General features: G+C 45.2%; 1 protein-coding gene across 1 annotated transcript in view; it reads right to left on the bottom strand.

Moving 5' to 3' along the window:
* Positions 1 to 27,014, bottom strand: part of LOC149340239 (atrial natriuretic peptide receptor 1-like) — a 57,431-nt gene that overhangs the window by 11,334 nt on the left and 19,083 nt on the right. The window contains exons 2-7 of the mRNA XM_089551078.1: positions 10,031 to 10,183; positions 9,058 to 9,215; positions 7,212 to 7,347; positions 2,515 to 2,609; positions 1,595 to 1,727; positions 1,423 to 1,507 (exon numbers count right to left, since the gene is read on the bottom strand). Of these exons, the coding sequence (XP_089407204.1) occupies positions 1,423 to 1,507; positions 1,595 to 1,727; positions 2,515 to 2,609; positions 7,212 to 7,347; positions 9,058 to 9,215; positions 10,031 to 10,183 (760 nt within the window). The remainder of the gene's footprint in view (positions 1 to 1,422; positions 1,508 to 1,594; positions 1,728 to 2,514; positions 2,610 to 7,211; positions 7,348 to 9,057; positions 9,216 to 10,030; positions 10,184 to 27,014) is intronic.

The raw sequence follows: 27,014 nt of genomic DNA, 5'->3' as shown, positions 1-27,014 counted from the left end.
AAATGGTGACGCAGGTAAATCTGCAAAGGACTACTCCAGTGGCGGTGGAAATCGTATTAGTATGCGATGCGTAACGAAAACGCTTTCGTGCTTTTTATTCCTTCAGTCGCAAGCCGACGCATTATTGCTGGCACCATAGTGATTGATGGTGCGCTTAATGAATGTGAATTGTAGGCCGTCTCGCTCATTTCTACAGGCCCCGGACTTATATACGCAGACTATATGCCGCAGAGCCTGCGTTCGTATGAAACAAGGGGCGACGCTCAAAGCGAGTAAATAGGGTCTCAGACTTGATAAATAACTGGAATCACGATAGTCAAGATAATAAGTTGCGCAGAATCGTGACGGTATTCAAAGAGTACCAGAGTCGTCATTTTACAAAAACTGTTAGAACGTTGGAGCATAGCTCCAGTATAGCCGCGTGGTTATCACGGAAATGTGCTGGCGGCTGTTTCAAATTAATGAGCTATACACCAGCTTTCGCGCTCTGAAAAAGTGAAGGTAAGCTTGGCAGAGTTGCCTCACACGTCGTTTTCTACCCGTCGTGACTTCCGTGTATTGTTTACTAATCCTAGAGTCGAGATAAAGTGCCCCTGGAGCCATAATGATTAAGAACGCAAACCTTCGCGTTTTTCATATCTTCGACCGCGCTCATGCGACCAATATATGCCCCTCTATACTCTTCTCACTACAACGTTCCTTCGGCATGTCTTTCCGGACCAGTAATCATCATCGTACTTATATGCGTATTTTTTTTCAAGAAGTATTTGGTATAAATAAAATACTTACTTAAGTTCCTGATGAAAAGGCCTGCCTGGATCACAACTTTTTTCTACGATTTATTTAACCGTCAGACTGCCTGGAATACCCATATTAATGCACTTAAAAACGAAGGTAGTCTGCTCACACTCGTTTTCCTTAGCATAGCCTTGGAGGTTACGTGAATAGCAGTTTCCAGTTAATATAGGCAGGGAACTTCTGAAGATTCAGCTAGCATATACTGCGAAATTTTCGTTCACATGGAAGCTAAGCGAAGGCAGCGGTGACCATGAACACTAAAGTGCAAGTAATAATTTGGTGTGGCTGTCTCTAAGTAAACTTGAAGAGACATAGAGACGCTACTTTAAAGAGATAGTGACTATGACATGATTAATTAATTTAGTTTCATTAGCCGGAGTTTTTGTGATGCACCGGTTGTATGTTGGTTCTCTAAGGTGTGTTAGTTATTCTGCGCGTATTTTTTGGAGTAGAGGCAAGCACACAGTGGCAACAAAGGTAATTAGTAAAATCATGAAAAAAGATTTCGCTCGCAGAACTCGTGAGTAGTTGAGAAATTTCGAAAACTACCACCCTCGAATTTCTTTTCTAACAGAAAAAATGAAAATATGTGCTGTCAGTGAGATTTTTGATGCGTCGACTTACCGATAGACGAGAAATGCAGAGATGAGTATGATGACTAAGAACACTAGTGCTGATATAATCACAGTTTCAAAGAAGGGAAAATCGTCTGAAATGAGAAAAATGGGAGAAATGTTCTTAGAAATCTTGAGTGTGACAGAATAAATTGTCATCACAGAAAAGAAAGGAGGCCCACCAGTTTTTAGACACTTCGGATCTTTGCCGTCAAAGCCACAATACGGAACATCCTCGGGTGGACCCTTCCCCGGCCAGTGAATAGCCTTGACCGGCTGGTAGCTTTGATTGGCGCCGAAATACTGCAGGACGACCTGCGCAGCAGATAGGATAAATAATACGATGTTGTTTCGTGAATTCTTCGCTCGGTAACGTCGTAAAGACATATTCTGGTTTATTATGAAAAGTCGTCTAGATCGCCTTTTTAATCCTCTGCAAAGGCGTGGGCTAAGGCATCGTTAAACATTTTCTGGCCTTAGGTTGAACATCCTGATGGCTTGTCTATACTCTCAGAAAGTCTATAGCTATATCAACTGTATTGACGAAGGCGAAGGTGATACCAAAAAGTGGATACTAGCAGATGAAGCGGAAGAAGTCGTGAGGGTGAGCGCAAATCTTGACTCTTGATGCAACGATGTGAGCCATCGTCTTCGATGCAACTGCAATTACTCCCTGCAAATAATCACTTTCTCAAAGTTACTGTATGTGGTGGGAAATAGGTCTGCATAGGGGGTGAGATGCTCCTCATCGCCACTTTTTTTGTCGTCGACATCATACGGCTAGTAACTTCAAGGTTTGTTGTTTAAAGTTCGGTTAAGCTACCTCGAGTCGTCACAATAATCAACCAATCAATACTAGGAAGCGATGCGCAGTCTTATTCCTATTTCAACAGGCACTGGTAAAACAGTCACTGGTAGATCGGCATACTACCAAAGTTTCTTGCTAGAGCTCGACTTAGTGGAGCACATACTGCAACGGTCTCTGAAGAAATGAATAAAGCATATTCGCTCTGGCAGGCTTCCGCTCAATGGACCCGGCAGCCTTATATACAACATATTTCATACACGCCGTTTGAACGGTCGAATACGTTTCAACGCTTACGTCGAAATGTCCTGTTGAAGGGTCCACTTGGTCCAGAAGTGCATAGTCGGCGACTCGATCTCCGTTCATGTCGATCACGACTCTGCCCGAAACACCTGGGAGAAACAGGAAATAAAAGGCATGACACTTTTTACGTATTTAGTGCGGACTCTAGCTGCCATTAACACAAGCGTCACGGGGCTCTTAACTCTTTTCAACAAAATTTACCATCATCCGTTGCTTCACGACGATTTCTTTCACTTACCCTCAGCAGTGTTTTGCACGCCGTGACCATCCTTTCAAGATCAAACGCATCACATTTCACACTTCAAGTTTTGCCAAAGCATGCTCAGGGGTTATGGTGCTCGGCTGCTGACCCAAAAGACGCGGGTTCGATCCCGGCCGCGCCGGCTGGAATTTCTTTGGAGGAGAAATTCTAGAGGCCCGTGTACAGTGCGATGTCAGTGCACGTTAAAGAACCCCAGGTGGTCGAAATTTCCGGAGCCCTTCACTACGGCGTCTCTCATAGCCTTAGTCGCTTTGGGACGTTAAACCCCATAAACCACAACCATTCATACCCAAAACCATTATTGATTGGAACCGGCTGCCTTTCACAATCGCAACTGAAACGAATGCGACATCAATCATTTCGTGAACTTTTAAAAAATCAAAGCGATGTGTAGTTTTCTTCTAGTTCTCTTCTGCTGACTGTAATGTGTTTGAGTTTTGTGTTTTCGTTGTGTTTATTACTTTGTTGTTATCTTTTTTTTCATTTTGTTCAATTGGCATTTTGCTGTTCTGCCACGTTTTGATACTTGCTGACTACCAGTTATTGCTCTTTTTTTTCGCTCTGTTACTCATGTTAGATGCTCCTTCTTGTATATTGCCGCCGAATCATCACTTCCGATGATGCTCGCCCCATACGACAGCAGCCGTACCGCATTTCCCCGAAGGAACGCGACGCCATCCAAACGCAGGTGAAGGAGATGCTTACAGACGGCATAATTGAGCCTTCTAAGAGCCCGTGGTCGTCGCCTGTTGTTCTGGTAAAGAAGAAGGATGGGACTTTGCGCTTTTGCGTCGATTACCGTAAGCTGAACGCCATAACGAAAAAGGACGTCTACCCGCTGCCTCGCATCGACGACTCACTCGACAGACTTCGCCGCGCCAAGTATTTTTCATCGATCGACCTAAAGAGCGGATATTGGCAGATTGAGGTTGATGAACGTGACCGCGAAAAAACTGCCTTCATCACACCCGACGGCCTATATGAATTTAAGGTGTTGCCCTTCGGCCTTTGTTCAGCGCCTGCGACGTTTCAGCGCATGATGGACACTGTCCTGGCTGGCCTCAAATGGCAAACCTGTTTAGTTTATCTAGATGACGTGGTGGTGTTTTCAGAAACCTTCGACCAACACCTTGAACGACTGCGGACCGTGCTGGATGCCCTGCGGTTGGCCGACTTGACACTTAAACCCGAGAAGTGCCACTTTGGCTACAAAGAGCTCAAGTTTCTTGGCCATGTTGTGAGCGCCGACGGTGTAAAACCCGACCCCGAGAAAACTGCCGCCGTAGCCGAGTTTCCCCGTCCTACTACAAGGAAAGCGCTCAAGCGCTTCTTGGGTTTGTGCGCCTACTACCGCCGTTTTATCGCAGACTTCTCCAACATCGCTGAACCTTTGACCCGCTTAACGCGTGAAGATACACCGTTCGTCTGGACTGCCGCGCAAGAGGCTGCTTTCACAGAGCTGCGACAACGGCTGCACACTACCCCTGTGCTTGCTCACTTTGATGAGGAGGCTGCTACCGAGATACACACCGACGCTAGCAATATTGGGCTTGGTGCCGTCCTTGTTCAGCATCAAGAAGGCGTGGAACGTGTGATCGCGTATGCGAGTCGCACACTCTCGCGCACCGAAATCAACTACTCCACCTCAGAAAAGGAGTGCCTCGCCGTCATCTGGGCCACGATGAAATTTCGGCCCTATATCTACGGTCGCCCTTTCAAAGTCGTCACAGACCACCATTCTTTGTGCTGGCTGACCAATCTCCGGGACCCATCAGGCCGCCTGGCACGCTGGAGCCTTCGCCTTCAGGAATTTGATTATACAATTGTCTATAAGTCCGGACGTAAACACGAAGATGCCGACACGCTCTCGCGCGCACCCGTTGAGCAAGCTGATGAGAGCGCAGAGGACGACCATCGTTTCCTAGGTGTGGTCAGCAGTTCGGACTTGGTGGCAAGGCAGCGTGCTGACGCTGACCTGCGGTCTGTCATGGATCACCTAGAGGGCCATGCTTCCAGCGTACCTCGACCCTTTTCCCGCCACCTGTCCTCTTTTTGTATTCGCAATGGCGTACTCTACAAGAAAAACTCACGTAACGGTGACCGGACCTACCTCCTAGTCGTTCCATCAGACCTCCGCGACGACATCCTTTCAGCGTGTCATGATGAGCCCACATCTGGCCACTTGGGATTTGCACGCACGCTCGCCCGAGTGCGTCAGGCCTATTATTGGCCTAAACTTGCAGCGACCATCCATCGCTACGTCAGAGGTTGCCGTGAGTGCCAGCGTCGTAAGTCGCCACCGCTAAAGCCTGCAGGTTTGCTCCATCCAATTGAACCACCTCGCACACCTTTTGACCAAGTCGGCATTGATCTTCTGGGCCCATTTCCTGTATCAGCATCTGGCAATAAGTGGATTATAGTTGCGACTGATTATTTGACGCGCTATGCGGAAACCAAGGCGGTGCCGCGCAGTACATCCTCGGAAATCGCGCATTTCTTCATACACCACATCGTTTTACGACACGGCGCCCCGTCTTCCGTAATCACCGACAGAGGCACTGCGTTTACTGCACAGCTCTTGCACGAGGTGTTCCAGCTGAGTCACACGACCCACCGCAAGACTACTGCATACCACCCGCAGTCAAACGGGCTCACGGAGCGCCTCAACAAAACCTTAGCGGACATGCTCGCCATGTACGTCGATGTACAGCACAAGACCTGGGACGAGATCCTCCCATACGTGACGTTTGCCTATAACACGGCGCTTCAGGAAACGACTCGCTTTACGCCGTTTCGCCTCGTCTACGGGCGTGACGTACAGACAATGCTCGACGCCATGCTTCCGTGCGCCCCTGACGACCAGGAGCTCACGTCGGACGCTGAGGAGTTTACCCGGCACGCAGAAGAAGCCCGGCAACTGGCCCGTATGCACATCCGACGGCAGCAGGCCACGGATGCACAACGCTACAACCAACGACATCGACACGTAGAGTACCACCCCGACGACAAAGTGTGGGTATGGACCCCAGTACGTCGCCCAGGCCTGTCGGAGAAGCTCCTGAGCCGCTACTTTGGACCGTACACAGTGTTGCGCCGTATCACGGATGTGACGTATGAAGTCCTCCCCGATGGCACTCTACCGAGTTCGCGCCGTCGACCTCAGCCTGAGGTCGTGCACGTACTGCGCATGAAGCCTTACTGTACACAGTAAGGGACGTAGCCTCTTCCGCGTGTTCTTTTTATTAGTGCCTGCAGCCGTTGAGCGGCATGTGACCGTTTGTTCACTTGCTTACTTCCTCCCGTTCACTCAATGTGCGCCCACGCTTTTGCTTTCTTTTTTTGGAGAGGGGGAATAATGCCGCCAGGTGTCTCCGGGCGGCGCCGAAAGGACGAAGAAGTGAGGAACTCGCGTGCTCTCGGAGCTGGGACTCTGCTTCTCTGTTGGCGGCTTGCGCCTAGCCTGTGTGATTAAGGACCCATCCGTGACAATATTCATGTCCGAATTTTTACCACTCCCTATGTAATACCCTCGTGAAGAGGGCCTTTAGGGGTATCTGGAAATAAATAAAGTAAAACAAACAAACGAGGAATTTATTAGCTTGCCCTTTGATGCTTCCTAGTAGGGTTTCTCATGGGTAGCGTATAAAAGTGAATGCGTTGTGTGGAAACGTCCTCTAAGCATGCGAGGTTAAAGTGCGGTGATGTAGAAGAACACAATTTTCAATTTGTAACGAAACGCAACACCACTTGGCGCTATGTTTGCAAGCACGTGTCCCAACTGCCAAACGTTTTGTTGCCTAAATGAAATGATCCGTACAGACAAGAAATTCATGTTGGCGTTGCAGGAAGAAGCACCTGCATATTCAATGCGCATCACACTGAAGTAGTACGAAATATTTGAACAACAACGAAGAGTTTGGCTGCGAGGGGCACTTCAAAAGCCCGAAGTACGTCCCTTTAATGACTTAAGCATGACTGTGAAACCTTTTATCCAACCAGAGGTCATTAGAATAAAATCGGTAATGTTCCTCGCCTCTAAGAATGCATTTTTGGCCATGAACTCTCTTTTCCTACTCTATACTCGTTGTTCTTCAGAAATCGCTTGACATACTATGTGCTGTATCTACACCATGGCTATTTATTTATTTATCTTGTTTCATTTTTCTATTCCGTTCCCTTGCCTTAAGAGACCTCGAGGCTTTACATTGCGCTAGCGTACCAGCCCTTGCGTTAAAAAAAGGTGCGCGCACGAATTGCTTTTTCTTTCGTGCAAAAAAAAGAAGTATTTAGTTTTTATCAAGGCAACGCCGGCAACTTATAGCTGTGTACCTATCGTTCGGTAGCCATACGCGATGAACGATACACAACGTTAAGAACGGCAAGTTGCTGTGCTTTGCATGTTCGCATGATCTCGTCAAAGCAAACTTACCATTTATGCTTGCGTTTCGCATTTTGCTCACAAGGTTTTCTCCATCGTAGGGGTCAAGACCGACGGTCACTGTTTCGTTGATAGCTTTGCAAAGCATAACCACAGCATCATGAAAGCTAGCTGTAAAGTAGTTCACCTGCGAAGAAGATCAACACATACCATACCTCTTAAAGTTTCATGCTTTTCCTAACGTACATCGCTATTCTTCATTTTATATTCAGCCTGATGGGAGGATTAATATTTCGCACAGTGTGTAACAAGGATAGTAGTGGCGACAAGAAAAAAAAGTTGTTGGCCTCTCTACCGTATTCCTAGCCGGACAGCGCATATAATTAATAATAAAACATCTGTGTCATTCGTATTGCTCCAGATTTTTAATGAATAAAGTAAATAAAACCTACAAAAATGAATAAAACTAAAAAGGTTTGAGCTGTACAGTTGAGCGCCCTTTATCACAAAGCTGAAAAGAACGTGAAGATCGATTTTTGCTTTGGTAAGCACACACGCTTTATAAAACCAGAGTTAACACGCGAAATTTGGAAAGTGGTGTCGTATAGCATTCTCCGTCGTATTATTTTAGATGAGCGGCAACGCGACAGCGGTGGCCTTGCAACGGTTTCTATGTGTGAATGAGTAAGTGCGTGAACACACAAAGGAGCTGCATGTGTCGTAAGTTGCACTGTGCGCGCTAAGAAACCTCTTTTTCTTTTGTCAACCAGGTAAGTGCCAGGTAAGGTTTACCTTACCTGGCACTTACCTGGTTGACAAAAGAAAAAGAGGTTTCTTACCTTACCTGGTAAAACCAGGTAAGGTTTTCAACCAGGTAAGTGCACCACAGTGTCTATCTTTTTGCAGCGCTCTTTTTCCGACTGAAAGTATTTTAATGGCGTGCCGCAGGTCGGCATGATATAGCCGCCAAAACAAGTGTTATTCGAGCACACTCTCAACTTAATCGTCGCACCACGCCACAACAAAAATAAAGTGCGTCGGGAGCGTGCGAATGTGCTTGCAGAAGGACCTAAAATTGCCAGTGTAAACGCACAGACCGACAGCTTGAGCACCGAAAGACCCGCGGCGCGCCGAAGGAAGTGTTTGTTTTTCTCGAGCAGTCGAAACGAGCGGAGAAGTCGTTCCGAGTGTACGCACTTGGCGGTCGTGTTTATACGCCCGCTGTACGGAAGGATCCTGCCGCTTTCCCGAGTGTTTTCGCTGCTGTTCGGGTCACTTGCGACGAGTAGCCGTAGCAAAGTAGAAGGGTTGCGAAAGGCTAGAGATGTCTAAATATAGGCGACAGTGTGTGAAGGCGTAAGCAGTTGCCATTATTTGCACACCGTGCCAAAATCTAAGCGGAAGTTAACCGAGCAACGGTCTCTCAGAAGACGGCCCGCGACGAAGATGTTTTTAAAGTTCGCCGACAACATAGCGATCGAAACGTGCCGTCTCGCTACGTCTAGAAGATTAAACGAGCGCTTATGCGCTAAGCTATCCACTAGGCTCGGCTGTCTCCTTCACACGGCCGCTACGGATCCCGCCTGTAAGCGTGAAAACGGCAGATTAACGTATGCGCAGCAACGCATGCTGCATAGTTTGTATTATACTTCTTCTGAAGTTGAATTCAAACTTCTCTTCACTGCACGCATTTGTAAATCTAACAGCGCTGTTAATAAAGCTTGTAACATATAAAGAAGACAGTTTCTGGGAACAGCCGTAAGTTTGCCGCATTCCGCTCACTATGCATATGGTGTTTTTTTTTCCTGCAAGACTCACCACGTTCGCTCGAGGTTAACGTGTAAGTTGCAAGGTGTGCAGATAAAGCTTCTATGCGCATGCGCGCGCAGGTTCTTACCACTTGTTCCGAGTAGTGGGGAAACTGGTACTGGGTGAGCGCGCGGTGCTTGACCTCGTTGGAGAAACGAATGTACTCATCCGAGACGGGCTGGTTCAGGCTGATGATCATCAGCGACTCGAAGGCCTCTCGAAGGCGAACACGTCGCTTCGGATCATCTGGAAGTGGTCAAAGTGGCAAAGTAAATGCTCTACAGAAAGGTACAGTTCTAGAGAAAAATACTACGGACGTGTAAATAAGGAAAACCTTTCCCTAACAAGCTTTTCAACACATTTACTGACGCAGTAGGCAGTGTTCAGCGCCCATAAAATGCCTTGCTGAAATGAAATTGTTGCGTGAGATAGCAAAGAAAGAATTGTTCGCTGGACTTAGTGATTATATCGTTGACTGTTGGAATTAGCGCTTTGGGACCATTACAAGATGTCGTTTCATTGAAGTTCCTAACATGTCCCTATCCAGATGCTACTGTCGTTGCCCTGTAAGTAGGCTAGCAGCACAATTAGTGGTTAGATTTATTCGAGAATAGCAAGAAGGTAGCAAAACACAAGGCATGCTGTACGAGTACAGCCAGACGAACGGCTTCGTATGCTTCGTGTGAACGGATAATCGCTCCTTGTGCAACGTCCCATGGTCTTTTAACGGTGTAATACGAGTAAACGATTACGATCATGGCTTCGCTTCATGTCGCAGTCACATCTATTGCAATGATACTTGCTGCAAAAAAAAAATATCTCAAGATAGCTGTTTCATATGACATTACTTATGACGCTTTTTGCCCGCATTTTTCTTTTCATCCATTCTAATAACTAATTAATATTTTACCAATTAAGTATGCTACATAAATACCTTGACCGATTTAGGCTCTGCAAGATGCTGCAACATGCCCCTAATTAAGAATAAGCATCCTAAGTGAATCGATTGTGTTCTGCTGACAAAGTGATTGCATTGTGTATCTGCTAGTTGGTTATCTCACCGACGCCTTTGGACCAGGAGATGTTGCCTGCGGCCTCTCCTTGGAAGAGCTCCGGGTAGAGAAAGGCGTACTCCCCGGATGACGTCATACCTAGGTCCTGCGCGTGCTCCAGCATTGTGCGCACCTCCTTTTCGCCCGTCAGCAGCACCACGACTGGAAGACATGAGGAAAAAAAAGAAAACAGCGTTTTTTTTTCCCGACTAATAACTTAAGGGCCGTTTCGTGGCTACAGAATGACACAAAGACCCGTTCCTATTCTGTAAAACACAGCTATGGCATTTAGATAGAGAGGCGAAAATGAAAGGCACCAGTTTGCCATCCTGCAACGGGGAAAAGGGATATATAGAGAAATGCATAATAATGCAAAGACACAATATTTTATTCATCAGTAATGCGTTTTCTATGATGTTTAGTCCTGTCCTTAAGTTAGCGCACTCAGAAGTTAATATTATACTTGATTAAACAATAACATTATTATTATATTTAAATGCATTTAAATATCACTCAAAGGAACGTTATGTATTCATCTCATAGTAACGCTCTCTGACCTTAAAAAAGTTATCAATAATACTGGGTTACAATCTGCTGAAGTTTATAAATATTTAGACGTGCACATAACGTAAAACGTTAGTGTGAAGTACTTCACCCACTGCGTATTATCAATGTAAACCGTACGCTGTGGTGCATGTGTCGGAACATGTATAACAAACCTACTGTGCGCAAACTGAAAAATGGAAAAGATATCACATCGATCGAAATTTAAAAGTGACTAGTGTGTGTAGCACCCTTTTTAGTCACTAGGATTTCCGCTTGAATAATTTCAGAATCACTCAATAGACATGACCTTGCTCAGATATGACTGCACAAGCAATACCACATCATGAAAAAAACTGATTGCCACTTCAATCGCTGAAAGATATTTATAGACTGTAAATATCTATCTATAGATATCTTATTTAAAAGTCCTTCGCCTAAATCATGATCTGAATTGTCTATTCATCACTCGTCTCTCTTACCTGTCGTCAGGCATGAACCTTCCTCACAAAGTCCCACATCGTCACTTGTAGCAACAATTAATTCCTTCATCAGTTCAACCCGGGATAATCAACTGACAGGGAACTGGTTCCCGTCAGATGTGTTAATTACTAAAGCTGTCTCAATCCGCAAATCGGTTCGTCGCGTTTTTTTTTTGCAATAACCTGCTTCAGCTTATCGGCGCACATTTGTTTTCTTTTTTTTTGCCTTTTCATGCTTTTTGTCATTTTTAGATTTCGCCATCGTTTCCAATTTTAATGCTGTTGCTTAATAAGGCTAAATTAAATCAAACAAATGATCTTCCTCCTTTGCTGCGTGTTGCGCTAAACGCTGGTAACGGACTCTTTCGGGCCTTTGTTATGCCAGAACAGTTATGCCTGAGCTAAAAGTAAAAGTTGTACCTAACCTACAACTACAGAAACAGAACGCTGGGTTCGTGTCCTGTCTCAAGCAGTCACTTACTCTGCAACATATTTTGGTAAATAACTCATCGCAAGTTGAAAAAGTTACGAGTCATCAATTGTATTAATAAGGGCAGCTTCCCGCAGATGATCCGTCTTTAACAAAAGATGCAAAAAGAGATTTTATTTGGTTCAGGCCACTACCTGCAGCATTCTGCAGGGCAAGTGGAACATTCTAAGTTCATTTTATATGCTATGCCTATTTGTTTTTTTTATGTGGTCAGCAGCCAGGCACCACTAACAAACACAAATCTTTGCCCACTGAACCCAACAAGCTGCCTACAGCATGATTTCTCTTAATAAGTAAGGTCAGCCAAAGAAATACATACTAAAGCTAGATGATAGCGCTCAGTTGTCCAAAATCCCTGAGAAGCAGTGGACTAGCACCCTTGCGTTTTGTTGCATAGCAGGTTCTGAATGATGACATTAGAGTGTTTCGAAAAATCACAGTTCGCGAGACTTTTGGTGGCCTTGTGGTAGAGAATCCAGCTCGCAATCGGGAGGTGCTGGGTTCGATATCCAGTGCCGTCTGGTACCCACCGGTTTTCTCATGCATACAAAATTTTCCATAGCCTGGAGCTCAGAATATCTAGGTTGAAATAGTTGGGAAAAGCTTCGTGGACCAAACTGTTAGTTGGCGGGTCATTGGTTATTTCCACCGCCGAACAACTTAAATGCGCATCGTGCGGTAAAGCCCATTTAAGGTCCATTTCAAGACTAAACACGCTCGTCCTTTCTTTTCTGCTTCGTGCTCGTGTTCTTGCGCTAGTTCGCATTTCTTCTGTTATGTAAGCGATCCATCATTGTGTTCAGGCGGGTTGAGGCAAACAGTCTGGTCTTACCTGCAGTAATGGGTTAAGCTAACAGCCGCTTTCGGACAACATGGAAACTCTGGCAGATCTGCGCACATGGCTGTGTGTTGCGAGGGTGTCTTTTTCTTTCATACATTTTTTTTTTTAAAGCGAGCGCCGCATTTAAAAGGAAGGAGGCGCCCACTCCGCCCAGCGATTTTGAAGTCTCATGATTTCTCATGATGTCTTATGGTGTCTTACGCACTAACTTGATGTCGGAGTAATAACTTATTAGAACTAGCGGAAATACGTGAGAAGTTAACGAAGAAGAACCTGACGAGCCAACTTCGCTTGCGCAGGTTTCGAGCTAGGGAAAAAACAGGGTACCTCCATATACATCGGAGGAATTTGTTGCCATATTTGCACTACCTCGAACTAATACAGTAGGAGGGGTGTTACATGGGATGGGCAATGACCGCGGAAGCTTTCGCTAGACGTCACTCACGCGTTTGTGGCTCTCCTGAAACAAAAGAACACAAACAAAGAGCTTTCATCCATTTCCTGGACTTCCGGCTATGTTTTCATTTTTTTTTTCGCACCTTTTCATTGCTTCCTTACCGTCATAATGAAAGTTCGCTAATGGACGTCCGGTTTTGGCTACACCCCTGACGCTCGGGCTGACGACCGCGGGGGAGCAAACAAAGGTCCAGCCGCTATCCAGCAGAAACTCATTAAAGGCCATCATTAGGGCGGTTGGTGCTTAGCTATTCTCGTTACCAGTGTCAGTGCATGTCACTCTCACGATGATGTGGTAAATGACCCCAGCGTACCTATTACCTATGTGTATGCTCTGTGCGACTGATTTGCCGCCATGGAGGGTGCTGTCACAGTAGCATAATAGTGACAAAAGATTAAAATATTGGTGGAAAGAATGACCTTTCGCTGGAGATTAACTCAGGGGATCAATCAACTCTCCGTTCAGCCTTCAAGAACACTAGGCTTCATTAGAAGGTCGCTTTCCTTGTATCCGCCATTGATCCGCAACATGCATACGAGTCTTTCATTCGCAGGAAACTCGAGTACGCATCAGCAGTTTTTTCCTCTCATCAGATATACTTAATGAATGCCATTGAATCCATCCAGAATCGTACGGCATGTTTTACAACTTCAGATTATGATTTCCACCACAGCATAAACACTATTAAGTCATCTCTTGCTATCCACCCACTAGCCCTTAGACGCAAACTTTTTCACTTTCCTATCCCACTCGGGTCACTTCTAATGCCACCTGTGCGCACGTCATCCAGTTTATTCAATCCCATGAGCATCCAACGTTTATATGCATCAACTAATGCCTTTAACAATTCTTTTTTGCCAATCGCAATGCAAGAATGGAATCAGGTCCAACTGCGTTGTCATTAAGCGTGATTGTGTAAAATTTAATGAATCCTTGATGCTTTATCTTGCTATAGAAATTGTTTCGTTTTCCTTTTCATGACGGAGCTTCGTTTGTATTTTTCCGGTAGTTTTCTGCGTGGTGTTGATTATTTCTTTTGTTTGCCCGCTCATCAGTGTTACTTTTTTCTACTCCTTACCCCTCCGCCCTCACCCCCCTTATTTAATGCCCCACGTGGGGCGTCTAAGGGTCGAATAAATGGTGACGAATGATGACAATACAAAAACAAGTTCAAATTCTATTCAGAACAGTAAGCATTACTGGGTAACGAGAAATATTGGATAATGTTGAGCCGTACATACGCAAGAAAAATTACAGTAAGTGTAAGGTGTGTAGTAGGTAACAATGTGCCGTGGCACAGAGAAAGTAAGAACACCAACGTGGTCATTTCACTTAAAAATCATTTCCTGGTTTTATTCGCCAATGATAATCCAATCATGAGAGTCTTGCTCTCGTAGCCAATACTGTGGTTGTGTTTAGCGAGATTAGAAAAGATTTTCTGCCGAAGCCCTGAGCTAGAAATATTTATTTTGAAATCCTTTAAATGTCATAAACAAACAAACAAAAAAGTTTGACATCCAGCCGAAAGGTGCTCTTTGACTATGTTTCCGAGCGTTAGAGCACACAGCCGTTGTGTTAACTGAATATGTCAACGGTATGCTGGCTGGTGCCTTAAGTTAGGCTTAAGATGGTTTCACGTAGCCTAATGGGGTTATACGAAGGGGTACCCAAAAGAAACCGGACTAAATTTTTTGGTCGGCAAAGCTTCTGTGGTACCACGTTTTGCCACTAGGAACGCATAGAACGAACATTCCAGAGTCAGTAAGCCGAGTGCCGTCGTTGAAGGAGGTCAGACTAGCTTAGGCAGAGTTTTAGAGTGACGACTGTTTTGTGTGAATGTCGTTTTTGCAATAGCTGATTTTCGTTAACAGCGTGCGCCGGTGAAATTCTGATTTTTGTTCGAAAAAAGTTGAATGGAAACTCTTGAAATATTAAGAAAGACGTACAAGGACGATGCTATGGGGACAACTCAAGTGTTCCTGAATCGAATCCTGAATCAAAGCAACAATCATACCAATGCAAAACTTCAAATTCACCTCCCCTCAAGAAATCTCGTCAGGTGAAACCAAACGTCAAAACAATGCTGATTTGTTTTTTCGACGTGAGAGAAGTCGTCCATTGATAATTTGTTCCGCAGGGTCAGACAGTTAGCCAGGCTTTCTACTTGGATGTTTTGAAAATATTGGGCAACAGTGTGCGGTGGAAGCGGCCAGATTTGTGGCGGTCGGGTGACTGGTTTTTCCATCATGGCAATGCCCCTGCTCACACAGCCCTGTCTCTACGACAATTTTGGACCAAAAATGGCATGACCCCTATTCCTCAACCCTCATACTCTCCCGACCTTGCCCCGTGCTACTTTCTTTGTTTCCTAGAATGAAAAAATAGGTGAATGGAAAGCGTTTCGCTGATGTTGCTGAGGTGAAGAAAAAAACGACGGAGGCACTGTCAAGCATCACAAAAGATGAATTTAAACAATGTCTTGAAAAATGGAATGAAAGATTCGACAAGCGTATCATTGCAAGTGGGGAATACTTTGAAGGAGATTGAAGGTCTGTGCTTAAAATGTGAACAAATAAGTTCAAACAAAAATAAGTCCGGTTTCTTTTGGGTACCCCCTCGTAATCAGACTAACCTACTATGCAGTCGACGCAACGGCGATCGAAAACCAGAACTATGCTGAGATGTTGAACTCAAAATGGCTGTTGCCTTTGATATATTGTGCACGTATATGCACTGCAGCTACAAATGGCTGCTCAGTGTAGTTAACTTGGTGGCACGGCCAAGAAATTATTCCTGCAGTGTTCCCTGCCAACGAAAGGGATATCACCCCTCGCACTCAATAAATAAAGTGAGGGCCGTATATTGGTGATACGTCGATTCTCCGATTAGACCTTTGATGAAAGGTGTCGTACACCTCAATTCAAAGCCGTCCGGTGACCAGTTAGTAGCAGGGCTACAGTCAAGTTGTAACAGAGAGGCTGACAGGAAAAGAGAACTCAGTGTAGTTGCAGCTCTCGGGTTTCCATCAGCTAGAGTACTGAGAGGAGGGTAGAAGGGAGAGAGTAAAAACGGCGCCAGCTATCCGAGAGGCTGCCAGATATAGGAAGCACCAATTTCCTGGTGCCGAGGCGATGACCCTCGAAGCACTTGTGGCGCAGAGGCGGCACTGCGACTTCGGAAATGGGCCGCTGCGGGAGCGCTTTACAGGCTTGGAGCCCTGCGAGCGTATGTCACGATCGAAGCGCCACCATTACGGCGGGTGAGCGGCGAAGAGCAGAAAACGAGCGGAGAGGCTTAAAGGATCATCCGAGCCAAGTTGTAACGTGTCCGGCAGCGATCTCTGCTTACTGCTAGGCCGAAAGATGATCCTCAGCGAAGGCGACGTGGAGTGCCCTTGTCGGCACTCCATGGCTGCGACTGCGGTTTCGAAATAACTTTGCCTAAACGTAATCTGAAGGACTAACAATAAACCTGGTGGACTGCATGCACATGTTTGTCGTTCTCTCAACATGTCGGATAATATCGTTGAATGGATTTTGTGGAAATCGGGACCCGCTGTTATATGATTCGAGTTTTGCCACCTACGCAAGCCGGTGGTGTTAAGCGTCATAACATGAGACAGAAAAATCAATTCAGGCGCTTTGTTTTGTTCACTACTTGTATAGTCTTCGGATGTGAAGAGGAAGTTTATTCACAGTCGAACCCTTGTTAGTGGGACCAAAGTAGTAATGCGCATGTGGCTGACTACTTCCGTCATCCGGAAAGCGCTGATACATGAAAAATTACGCGTGAAAAAGTCAAAACGTCTTAGAGACAGAAAAGTCCAGTGATGATTACTCTAAGGATGGCGGCATAGAACCGTTGTTTTGGCTTGGCACACGTCGCTATTCTTATTCATTGATTTCTTTTTCGTATTTCTCTGAGCGACTGGAAGGGCGCCTGCCTGTCGTTTGTGAGTCAGCCGAGCAGACTTCCACGCACTCGGATAATTGCCTGTTCCTTCACCCCTGCCTTCCCACGCCTACAAGGCGTTGGTCCTGTACTCCCTTCTAATCCCCGTTCCTTCCCCAAAACCGGCGCGCAAAGAAAGCAAGGTCAAAATCGGCGATTTTCCCTGATTAGTCAAGGATTCTTACACCACCTTGAAGTCATGATGTCACTTTGGGCCGGTAGCATCTGACAAAAGTGACATCACAAAAGCGCTTGCTAGTTATGCTCTTTTACGCATGAGAGAGTGGTGGAATTATTTAAGTCTTGTACCACGCACCTTGTGGGACTATTCCTCACTTTGCTGCCACGTGGTGGGGCTGGCCAGCCGCGATCCTTAGCTTTGGGAGCTGGTGCAAGGAATGGCAGTCTCCGCAGTTTGGGACCAGCCGTCTTGTGCTCGACCTGTTAGGCGGTCGGCTTGGCCGACCGCGGTCAGCTGTCTCCGACTTCTGCTGGTGTACACTAGTTTACGCAAATAATTGGATATAAAGCCATCTCCTCATCATTTTCTTAGAGTGTAAAGCGTCTTTGTTGAAACAGCGTGCCGACCTACCGAAAACCCATTGAACCAACGAGTTCGCTGTTCTGAAAGAAAGGAAATGTGCGAAAAAATAAAATAAACAGCAGCCACAGTTCTTGAATTCAAGATACAGCTTCCCAGCTGTAAGCGCTTGCAGACGAGAAAAATGCCTGACGCAGAGAACGCAGCCGACTTACGGCAGTTAAAAAATGCAACAGAAATGTTTTTGTGCATTCTTGTTGTTTGCTAAATAAAGAGTAATAAATGCGATACGATTTCACGACTTTACACGTCGAGGTAGAGAAGTTAAGTGGGTGGAACCATTAAATGCTGTTTACCGATTGAGCTCTGACGCGTGACAGAACTGAAACGAACAATCTCTCTCCCTGCATATTTCAATAGCGCGAAAACGAAAGTAAAGAACGATGCAAGACAAACACGGCGTTCTTTGTGTCAGTCTTTAGCGGTATTGAAGCATGCATTGTAACAAACTCGCCCAGCTTTTTGTTCCCCATATTCTCTTTCTCTCTGTTGTGCGGGCAGAGACAGACCCCGATGCAGCCCACTATATTTTGTGCACAACTGGCATGTATATATGCGTCGAACTGTAGCGAAGAATAAACTGGGGCTGATTTGGGTGTGTTAAATCTAGAATACAACTCTTCAACTTCGGCTGACGACGAGCTAGGAGAGCCGTTTGTCTTCAACAGGTCTGCCCCATTTTCACGAAGCTGTTTACAATTTCAGTAGAACCTGCAGCTGTCGGAGGTTCGCCAATGGGCGCGGGCAGATGACGCTGGCACGCCTTCACTGAAGCCTCTAAACGCTTTGAACGCCACTCCCCGCGCCCTTCACAACTTTCTCTGGCTTTCCTGCAGGAGGCTGTCTTCCGCTTCTCTGAGTGCACCTCTCCGTGAACGAGCCGGGGTCGACCCGTGGAAACAGCCGAACTTGACGCGCGGCCTCTCGAAATAGTCGGCGTCTTTTCCTCTCTCTCTTATATGCCCTCCTCCCCTGCCCTCCGCGACCGAAGCCTCGTACCGTCGTTACCAGCTTCCGCGCGCATGAACTGTTGACTCGAAGCCGTTGCTGCAAAAAGGCTCTGCTAAGAGGCTCCATCAGGCCGCGTTGTTTACCCTCGGCGCCCACAAAAGTGTCGCCCTCGGCGACCGCTGCAACTCAAAGTAGGGAAGCCTCATGTATTACACTACGGAAGCGACCCTACTTTGATGAATCACATTAGCGGCACCGCTTGATTAATCTTGAAACGGAGCTGTTATACTGTCGTATTTGCTAGGGATGCTCCTTTCTGTTGTGTCCCATGGTTGCGTCTTGTGATAATAATTAGCTAATAACTTATTTGAACGCGCTTACTGTAACCCTGTACTGAACGTAATGTCAGAGAGGGGCGTTGTAAGTGATCGAAAAGAAATGACTACGTCAGACATTCATAACACAGCGAACATCAAGACCGCGCATCTGTTTGGAGTCGATGGTGGGGAGAGGTTAGTCAGATGGTTCTTGATGATCACAAAGTGAACAAGGGAGGGAAAACCTCAGGATACTTGCCAAAGTTTGGTCAAGAGGACTTGTCTTCGCCTGTGCGTCTGGGTTTGTTCTCTATACTGAGCCTGCAATGAATTTGTGGCAGCGTTTCTAGTGCCTGAAACAGTTCACACATTGAGGAGACTCAATATGCTGTTCTTTAAGCGTAATCGTGTTTTGTGACGGATCGAACCAGATAGGACAGTCAACGAGAATAAAAAAAAGAACTGCCATGAGTATTCACTTCAGCGTTGCAGGGCCCCTCCCGCAGCCTTAGGGCCGCGCTCAGGAGCGATACTAATTGTAACGGTTTTCTGGTTTTTATTTCACTACTGCTTGGAGAACGCCCTATTGGGCTAAAGTCAGCGAGAGAATAGCAAGTCGGCAGCCCGCCAACGAACTGAATGTGCCGAAGGACTCGTGACACCTTTGAAATCGAAATAGATCTCACACGACGATGGCGCTCATTGTTCCATTCTCTTACTTGCTGTTATTGGCAGCATTCGGAAAGCAGGCGCAATGTCCAGTAGCCTGAACGTCGGAACACGACATCGTGCTAATATGCTAACGCTGTAATTATGACGTGTGCAGAGATAAATTGATTTAACAGATGTAACAGATTTAAATGCACAGACAAGCAGCAAAGTAAGGTTTTACGCACGAAAACGTCACCTTGTCTGATCCCATAAAAAATGTCGGCATCAGTTTATAACCAAGATGTATAAGCTTGGGTATCTTCTATGCTTTCGGTTCAAGAAAGAAACGTGTTTTCCACTTGTTCACTCGCATTTTAACTACTGTGTTTTAGGTTCTCATTACTTGCCCCCCCCCCCCCCCCCCTGAAATTGCAACAACGTAAAAGACCTAATAAAGCAGCATGCTATACTACTTGTTACTAGCTCCTATAGTCTTAAGCTATACCATCTAGTCACCACAAAAATAGCAGAGAGCTACAATAGGTTCCATAATAATTATCTCAGCAGATATAGATATTCTTTGCGGCAAACACCTCAGTTCAAGTAAGGGGACCTCGCACCTATTACGGAAAAGAAACTGCGGACTATGAAATCATGCTCACATGTGGTACTGGTCCTAAGATATCCGAAATTGCAAGGAAAAGTAAAATGGTATGTAACTTAAAACATGAACGTTCCACCTTCATATATCCGTATACGTGATGTTCTACAGCGGGGCCTTGCGATTTCTCAATTTTTATTAACTTCTTCAGCGCAGCACTGATCTTCACTGCTGGCTGTTAAATTTCTTCGCCCACCTTTTGTTTTTCCGTTTTCGACAGCACTGTGACAGTAATTCTTAAAATTATAATTTTGAAATGTGGGACACGTCACTACGTTCACCCTATGTACCCCCTTTGTCAAAAGTAACCGAGCAACAGGTTTTTGCTTCTCAACCGCATAACGGAGCCTTCAAGGCACCCCTAAAGACCGAAAGGTGTCAGAACATGAGGACAAGGGCTTCGTCATACTTTACACAGAATCATGGCTTAAGGGCTGCCATGAGTGCTTCGCTACGCGGCTGAGAAACGAACCACCTGGGCCGGGTTACCTTTGGCAAAGACTGCACATCTAGCTACAATAGAAGTTTTGCATATTTGTTGCTTTTGATTAATACTATTGTTATCCTCTGAGAGAAGTTGTTGCCGCATCACTGTTGCTGACCTCTCAAGCTTTTTAGACCGGGAACCAGTAAGGAGGACATTTCCCCTTCTTTTGTCCTGACTCTAGGACAAGTATTCCGTATTATATCAAATCAAATCAAATCAAAAATTTATTTTCAACATTGATACAATGTTGATGGCTTCCGTGACAAAAAGCTGTGAGGACAGCTTGACTAGGTCAGGGAACCATTTTGGCAGCAGCGACTTCATATACACTTCAACAATTCAAATACAAATGAAATGTGCAACAGAGTACATACATTGTCTTACTTACTGAATACAATAGTTAAAATGCAAGTGAATATTGTAATGGAATACACGGACTTCATTCATCAACTTAACTACGCCACAAAAGAACAATGTGCCCTACAATAAAACTACTCAACAAACGAATAAAAATTAGTACCATAAAGCGTTTTACACATGAGATCCCGATGAGAAGGCAAACACACACACTCACTCTGTATGCCCAATTTCACAATTACCACTAAAAATCATAAAACAGTCTTAGAAAATTGCCCAGAAACAAACATGCTGCGCAATGCGGTGCGCGTTAGGGCAATGGAACCAGAAAATTGTGTTTTAATCTTGTTTAATAGAAATGGTACGTTGTACGTTAATGTTTGCAGAAGATAATTAGTGCGTGGCCGCGGTACAAACCATTCCTCAGACGCTCTGGTTCGATATGTGCGAGTTTGCAAAGTAAGAGTACACAGCTCCTTCAGGAACTGCTGGTAAGATACACTTGAGAAGTACAGCAGGTATAGTAGACGGTAATCGTAAATCTGTTGTATACTGACCAACTTGAACTGAGTAAAGAGGTCATGAGTGTGGTGAAAGTATGAAACATTAGCAATGCAACGAACAGCTTTCTTTTCGAGCCTATGTAGTATAGTTATGTTTTTTTTAGTAGTCGTGGCCCAAATTAACGTGCAGTAGTTAATGTGTTTATATCAATAAATAAACTGTCATGAAAAAAATACAGTTACAGGAAGTTTCGTAAAAAAGTGGCATCTCTTTACGGCTCGATAGTAGCAAGCCGGCTTGCACTTTGAAATCGGATGACGGAGGCAGAATTTGTTTCCGATGTCAGGGCAAGTATATATACTGTTCAAGCGGCATGGTTTGGTCGTGTGGCTGTCTGTGCCCACGGTACCCACGCCTTCATTTACCGCAAGAGGGAACAAGGCCCATCAATATGTGGGCAGTGTACTCTGCAGACAAGACGCCTTATTAGGAGGGAGCTGACTGGACAAAGCGAACGTATTTGTCCTGCGAGAAACGGATACCTATGGAACGAAGAGAGATGGACGTAGGAAAAGAAAAGCCGGAAAATAAAAACAAGCGAAAGGAACAGCAAAACAAGGCAGCTTAGTGCACCAGAAATGGAATGAATAGCAGGAGCAACGAAGGACACTGATTAGCCTTTGATGCCCCGCAAACAAAGACATAGAAGGTGTCTTCTCGAAGGGAAGAAACAAGAGGATGAAAGTTGAGATGTTCCTGGAACTGCTGCGTTTGCACAAGCTACAGGAGGCAGTCGCACCGGGCGTAGCATCCCAAGAAAAAAAAGTTGAGACGTGCGCGATACACTTGGTTCCCAGACTTTGTCTGCGGCTGTTAGTGACTAACGAATTTCGAAACGGAGGCTGCCGTTTCGCGCGCAGTGGGGTGACACGGTCAGTTTTCTGCGAAGAGTCGTTTAGGGAGACGACGCGCCTGATGAGATTCCCCTTGTTCTCTAGGCGCGGAACCATTCACCGGGCTCCTTGGCCGGATGCCAGCGCTTCTGTGAAGCAGCCGCAAGTAGTTTGCTGGAGACCTAATTCAGGTTGCCAGTTTAAATTTTTCAGTGAACTCACGAAGGTAGGCTCCGAGCAACAAGGCGTCCGACCAGTGCGCAGTGGACTTCAGAAGAAAAAATTGAGGGAATTTGGATTCGTGTGGAGAAAATGTGGTAGCATTCTTCTTTCACTCGACAATCTATTCGAATTCTGATTGCAATCGAATTCTGAGTCCATTGTCTTGAACTCCTCAATCTGTTCCAATTCGGGTTAGGCAAGTTCGCAAAATGTGCTACATTGCTTGATCACTGAGAGTCCTCTTACCACTGCCGACGGAGTGGCGCTGCGGTTCAGCCATACGCCACTGCACCGGCAGGGGGATGTTTCAAACACATCCACCGATAGAACTTGCGTGAGCGAGGCTGCACTTTCAGAGCAGTAAAAGAAGGAATAGACCCCGCAAGCATCATTTTTTGTACAGATAGTTCTCCGGGAGACTTTCCGCGGAGAGTATGTGGACCTCAATCAGAGTGCTCATCACCCAACATTACATAGACGATATACAGGCTAGTGTTATTTGCGACTAGTAGAAGCCGCCACCTACCGATATATAGTATGTTTTGGAGGCGTAATATTAAAAAAAACACCTTTCTCCGAAACACTCACAATCAAGGAAGTAACTCTTAATACACTTCATAATTTACGGAATCAAATTTGAGTTACAAATTGGAAAGCCGTGTTCGAATCTCGCCAAGCAAATGAGGCATACGATATTTTCCTTAACAGTTTCAAACGTGCTTAGAAGGATTGTTTTAAATTGAAAACATTAGAAAATCTAAAAAAAAAAACGGAAATCTTGGATTACAGCTGAATGCCTTGCTATGATGTTCTGGAAGACGTCTCTGTATGTGTTGTAATGCTTACAGAAATGTCTTCCAACTCATCATAGGAAGAGATTCAGCTTTAATCCAAGACTTCCAAGTAGCGACTTGTGACAGTACTCCAGACGGTTGGCTGCTGACGATACATACGCGTACACATATACGTATATTACATTTTCCACAAATTGTGGAAAGAGGTCGAGTCCGTAAATGAAGAAAAAATAGCCGTGGCAGCTTCATTTCAAGACTTTCCATGTCTTCTCAGTCCTAATTATTAACTGCTGGGGTTACATATGTCGGTGTCCGGAGCCGTGTGTCAAACTTCAAACTTTATCAAAGTGAAGCGGTATATACTTTTCTACTTTTCCTCAAGACAAGACCCACTCTCTCTTATACCCAATTGACTCCACGACCTGCCCGGCGCCAGCGGCTGACCTTTACCATAAACTTCGGGGCTGCCTGGAGGCTATCCTCACTCATCCCACTATTTCTGGGAGGATGCTCTACTACCCGCCGACCCGATAAACCAGCGAAGACTGGTCACATGGACGAGGCGCGAAGCCAAGGTCAGAGGGCTCCTGGATAGAATTTTAGGACCCCTCCATGGGAGCAAGAGCTCACTTTTTTCGCCCAGTAAATAAAGTTTATTCCACCTTCTCTTTCTGAGGTAAACAAGCAGTTCACTTCAGATAGAACTTCTTATTTCTTCTCGAACGCGACAAACATCTAAAAGTATCGTAGTTTCTGCCGTATAATCCTACGCTTTCTATAGACCTCTTGCTCAAAAAGCCAACCGCCTCCACCTTAACAAGAAATCAGCTTGAGGTTTTTTCTTATGATTCTGGTACCCAGAACATCACAAGTGAAAATATTCGTTCCGAAATATTTATACATATTGCTCTAAAAGCTTGCAATTTTTTGGCAGCTGCGGTCGATTTCAGTACCAAGTGTGTTTCAGATATTTCACTCCGCTTTATGCCCCTCCTGTTTTGTAGGTTGTCGTTTTCACGCCGCTCTGAATTTATTTCATTTTATGTCAGTTAATTTTGCTAAAGTTTTGCTAGTACGAACCGACGTTTTGAGAACGCACGTTCATTTCCTATTTTATCAGGATCATTCTGCAGAACCAGTCAGTTCTTGCTCCGGACAATGCAAAGAACAACTAAATGCATGCAGCTGGGCTAGATGAAACACAGTTAGACAAGCTATCAACGCGATAAAGATAGCGTGTAGGAACCTGGAGAGCGTTCGTGTTGTTTCACTTTTGCCTTGGGTGTTTATTTTTCGCCGTTGGGAGTGCGCCTCGTAGGGATCGACAACATCTTGTATTGCGGCGCTGTGCTTAGTGGACAAAATGTGATTGGAATTTTGTTTACTGATATAATGAAAGGAGTTTCAACGTAATTAGGTATTCTGCGTGTCACAAACTCTGAGAGCTGTGACCTAGAAATAAAACTTTGTAGAAGCTTCATTCTGTCCCATGTAGTCAAAATGAGCATTCTAGTAGCGCGATGTGCTATCGCTCTCTATCACTGCTTCAAGGGTGTTTCAAGCTTACTACTGGATCAAATTTAGCCCTCTGTACTTTGCGGCTGTCGCTTTGAACAAAAAATACGCGTATGGATATTTCCAACACCAATACAAGGCACTTGTTGCCGTAGCAATGAGTAGGTTAAACTTTCCTTGGATGCCAAGTTTGATTGTTCATGATTAGATATGAAAGAGACTATCGATGCTTTTTCCTGAAAAACCTTCTTCCGTCGTTTAAAGTGACTGCTAATTGGGTTAGGGATTCCGTCAATGTTTTTGAAAGATGGAGCCTTCGCAAATACTCCTAGTAGTTTCTTTTTTTAGACGAGCAGTGTCTTCATAACAAACTGTATTGGAGAGAACGTCGAGTAACCAAACAATAACAAAATAGGTCACATGGCTTTTTGCCGTACGAGGCCTCAAATGAAGCTGTCTTTTGCAGCCTCAGCTTTCTCAGAACAAAACTCAGGTGAGCATGTGTGCAGAACGCTCTAACTTCGTTTAGAGACACGTAAGGAACGAGCGGCGACTCGTTGGAGCCGAGTAATTTATCGTGTCAATAGAAGAAAGTGCACTCTTTCGAAGGGCAAACTGGGGTAACGTTTGTCCTTGTCTTTTATAACATTGCCTCCGACAAGGTACTCAATTTCGAAGCAAGCAACTTTAAGTGCTTGATTCTAGTAGATTAAATGCGAGCAGTGTTTGATCATTAGATTAAATATATACTAGAAATAATTAAGTTGCCATTACTGAGGAATCACCATCTTTCTTCGAAGCAGACATACCAATATTTGATTGTCATTGTCAGCCTATTATCAGCGTAATCATAATGCCAGTATTCTACCAAGAGCAATGAAAGAAAATGAAAACTGAAATTTGAACAGACTGCAGAGAAGATCTAAACGAGTAAGCATCGGTAATATATTTGCTTCGTGCGAATGTACAGGCATATTTCGGGGAAATATTTCAAAAAACAATTTCTCCAAGCTGCAAACCTGTGCGTAGTTTATATTCTACTCTAAAGAAGTGATTTACCAGCACAGCTTGAATATTTTTACGCCACAATGACCTTTTACCCTAAGCCGCAATATTACCGTTCTCTTTTGGGAAAGTGCGGATCAGGTCATCTATGGCGGCACCGTCACCAATGTCCCCGTTTCGTAATGCACTGAAAGGAGCTTGGCTCCGCCATTAGCGAAGAGAGCCTTCAAGGACGCCCAAGCAGCCACCCATACAAAGCCCATGCTGCGCTGACCTTGTTAAAAAATGAAGACCAGTAGAGCCGTCAACAGGCAAAGGACATTCATGCAGCCTGCGTTACCGAATACAAAAAGAACATAAAAGCAAGGTAGATGCCGATGTAGGCTTTGTGGATAGTGCTCCAGTGTCGCCACTCGCAGGTCCTCTGCGCGTATGGAGGGCTGCCCTACCCTCCCGGCTGCACCCTTGTATCGTTTGTATCTGCGTTCGTGTGCGTGCGTGGGTAGAGATAGCAGCGCGCGCGTTCGTGCCGATGCATAATCTATGACAGCCAGGCACACCCCATGTGGGGGTGGCTCACGAAGGCGCTAAATAATTCACAGTGAGCGCGGAAGCGACGCGCAGTTGCTTGCTAGGGACAGGGAAAGAAAAGACTCGAATTACAACCTTCTTTAATGACTCATGGGAAATGTGCTCATGTTGCGATGTTTCAGTACGGTTCAGGCTTTAAATATCTCCATGAGCTCTAAAAGCACTTTTACCAGCTGGCTTCATAATCACCAAATGTGCAGCGTGTATCAGGTCATGACGAGATGCAAGTATATTTGAAATGCGGGATGACATGAATGAATTGTTATCTCTAAGACCACGTTATGTGAGTTTAACTTTATGTGACACCAGAAAGAATCAGATGAACGACGCGAGAACTAGGTCTTCGTAATGCGACGCTTAGATGTAACATAGTGCCAAAACGAACAGAAATGTAAGCAGAAGGCTTGCGCTTCGGTCTCAGAAAAACAAAAACTTGTTGGTCAGACTGCTGATGCATACCTTCTTCGAAGCCGACCGCACCAACCTAAAATACTCTCGGACAAACGTCGGAAGGTCAGGGAAGCAAGGAATGCCTTTGTTGGCTTCACGTATGTTTATGCAGTAGAGTCTTGTAGCAGTACGCGTGGGTATGATGTTCAAGGTATGATGTCCAAGGTATCAAAGTGCGAAATGACTTGATGACTTGATGTTCAATTTAGTTCTTCGTTTTCTGTCACTGC

The sequence above is a fragment of the Amblyomma mixtum genome, chromosome 6 (assembly GCF_055824585.1).
Source record: "Amblyomma mixtum isolate Tamu chromosome 6, ASM5582458v1, whole genome shotgun sequence".
NCBI lineage: Eukaryota > Metazoa > Arthropoda > Arachnida > Ixodida > Ixodidae > Amblyomma > Amblyomma mixtum.
Note: the sequence above shows the minus strand (reverse complement) of the source record. Positions and strands in the feature narration are given on the sequence as shown.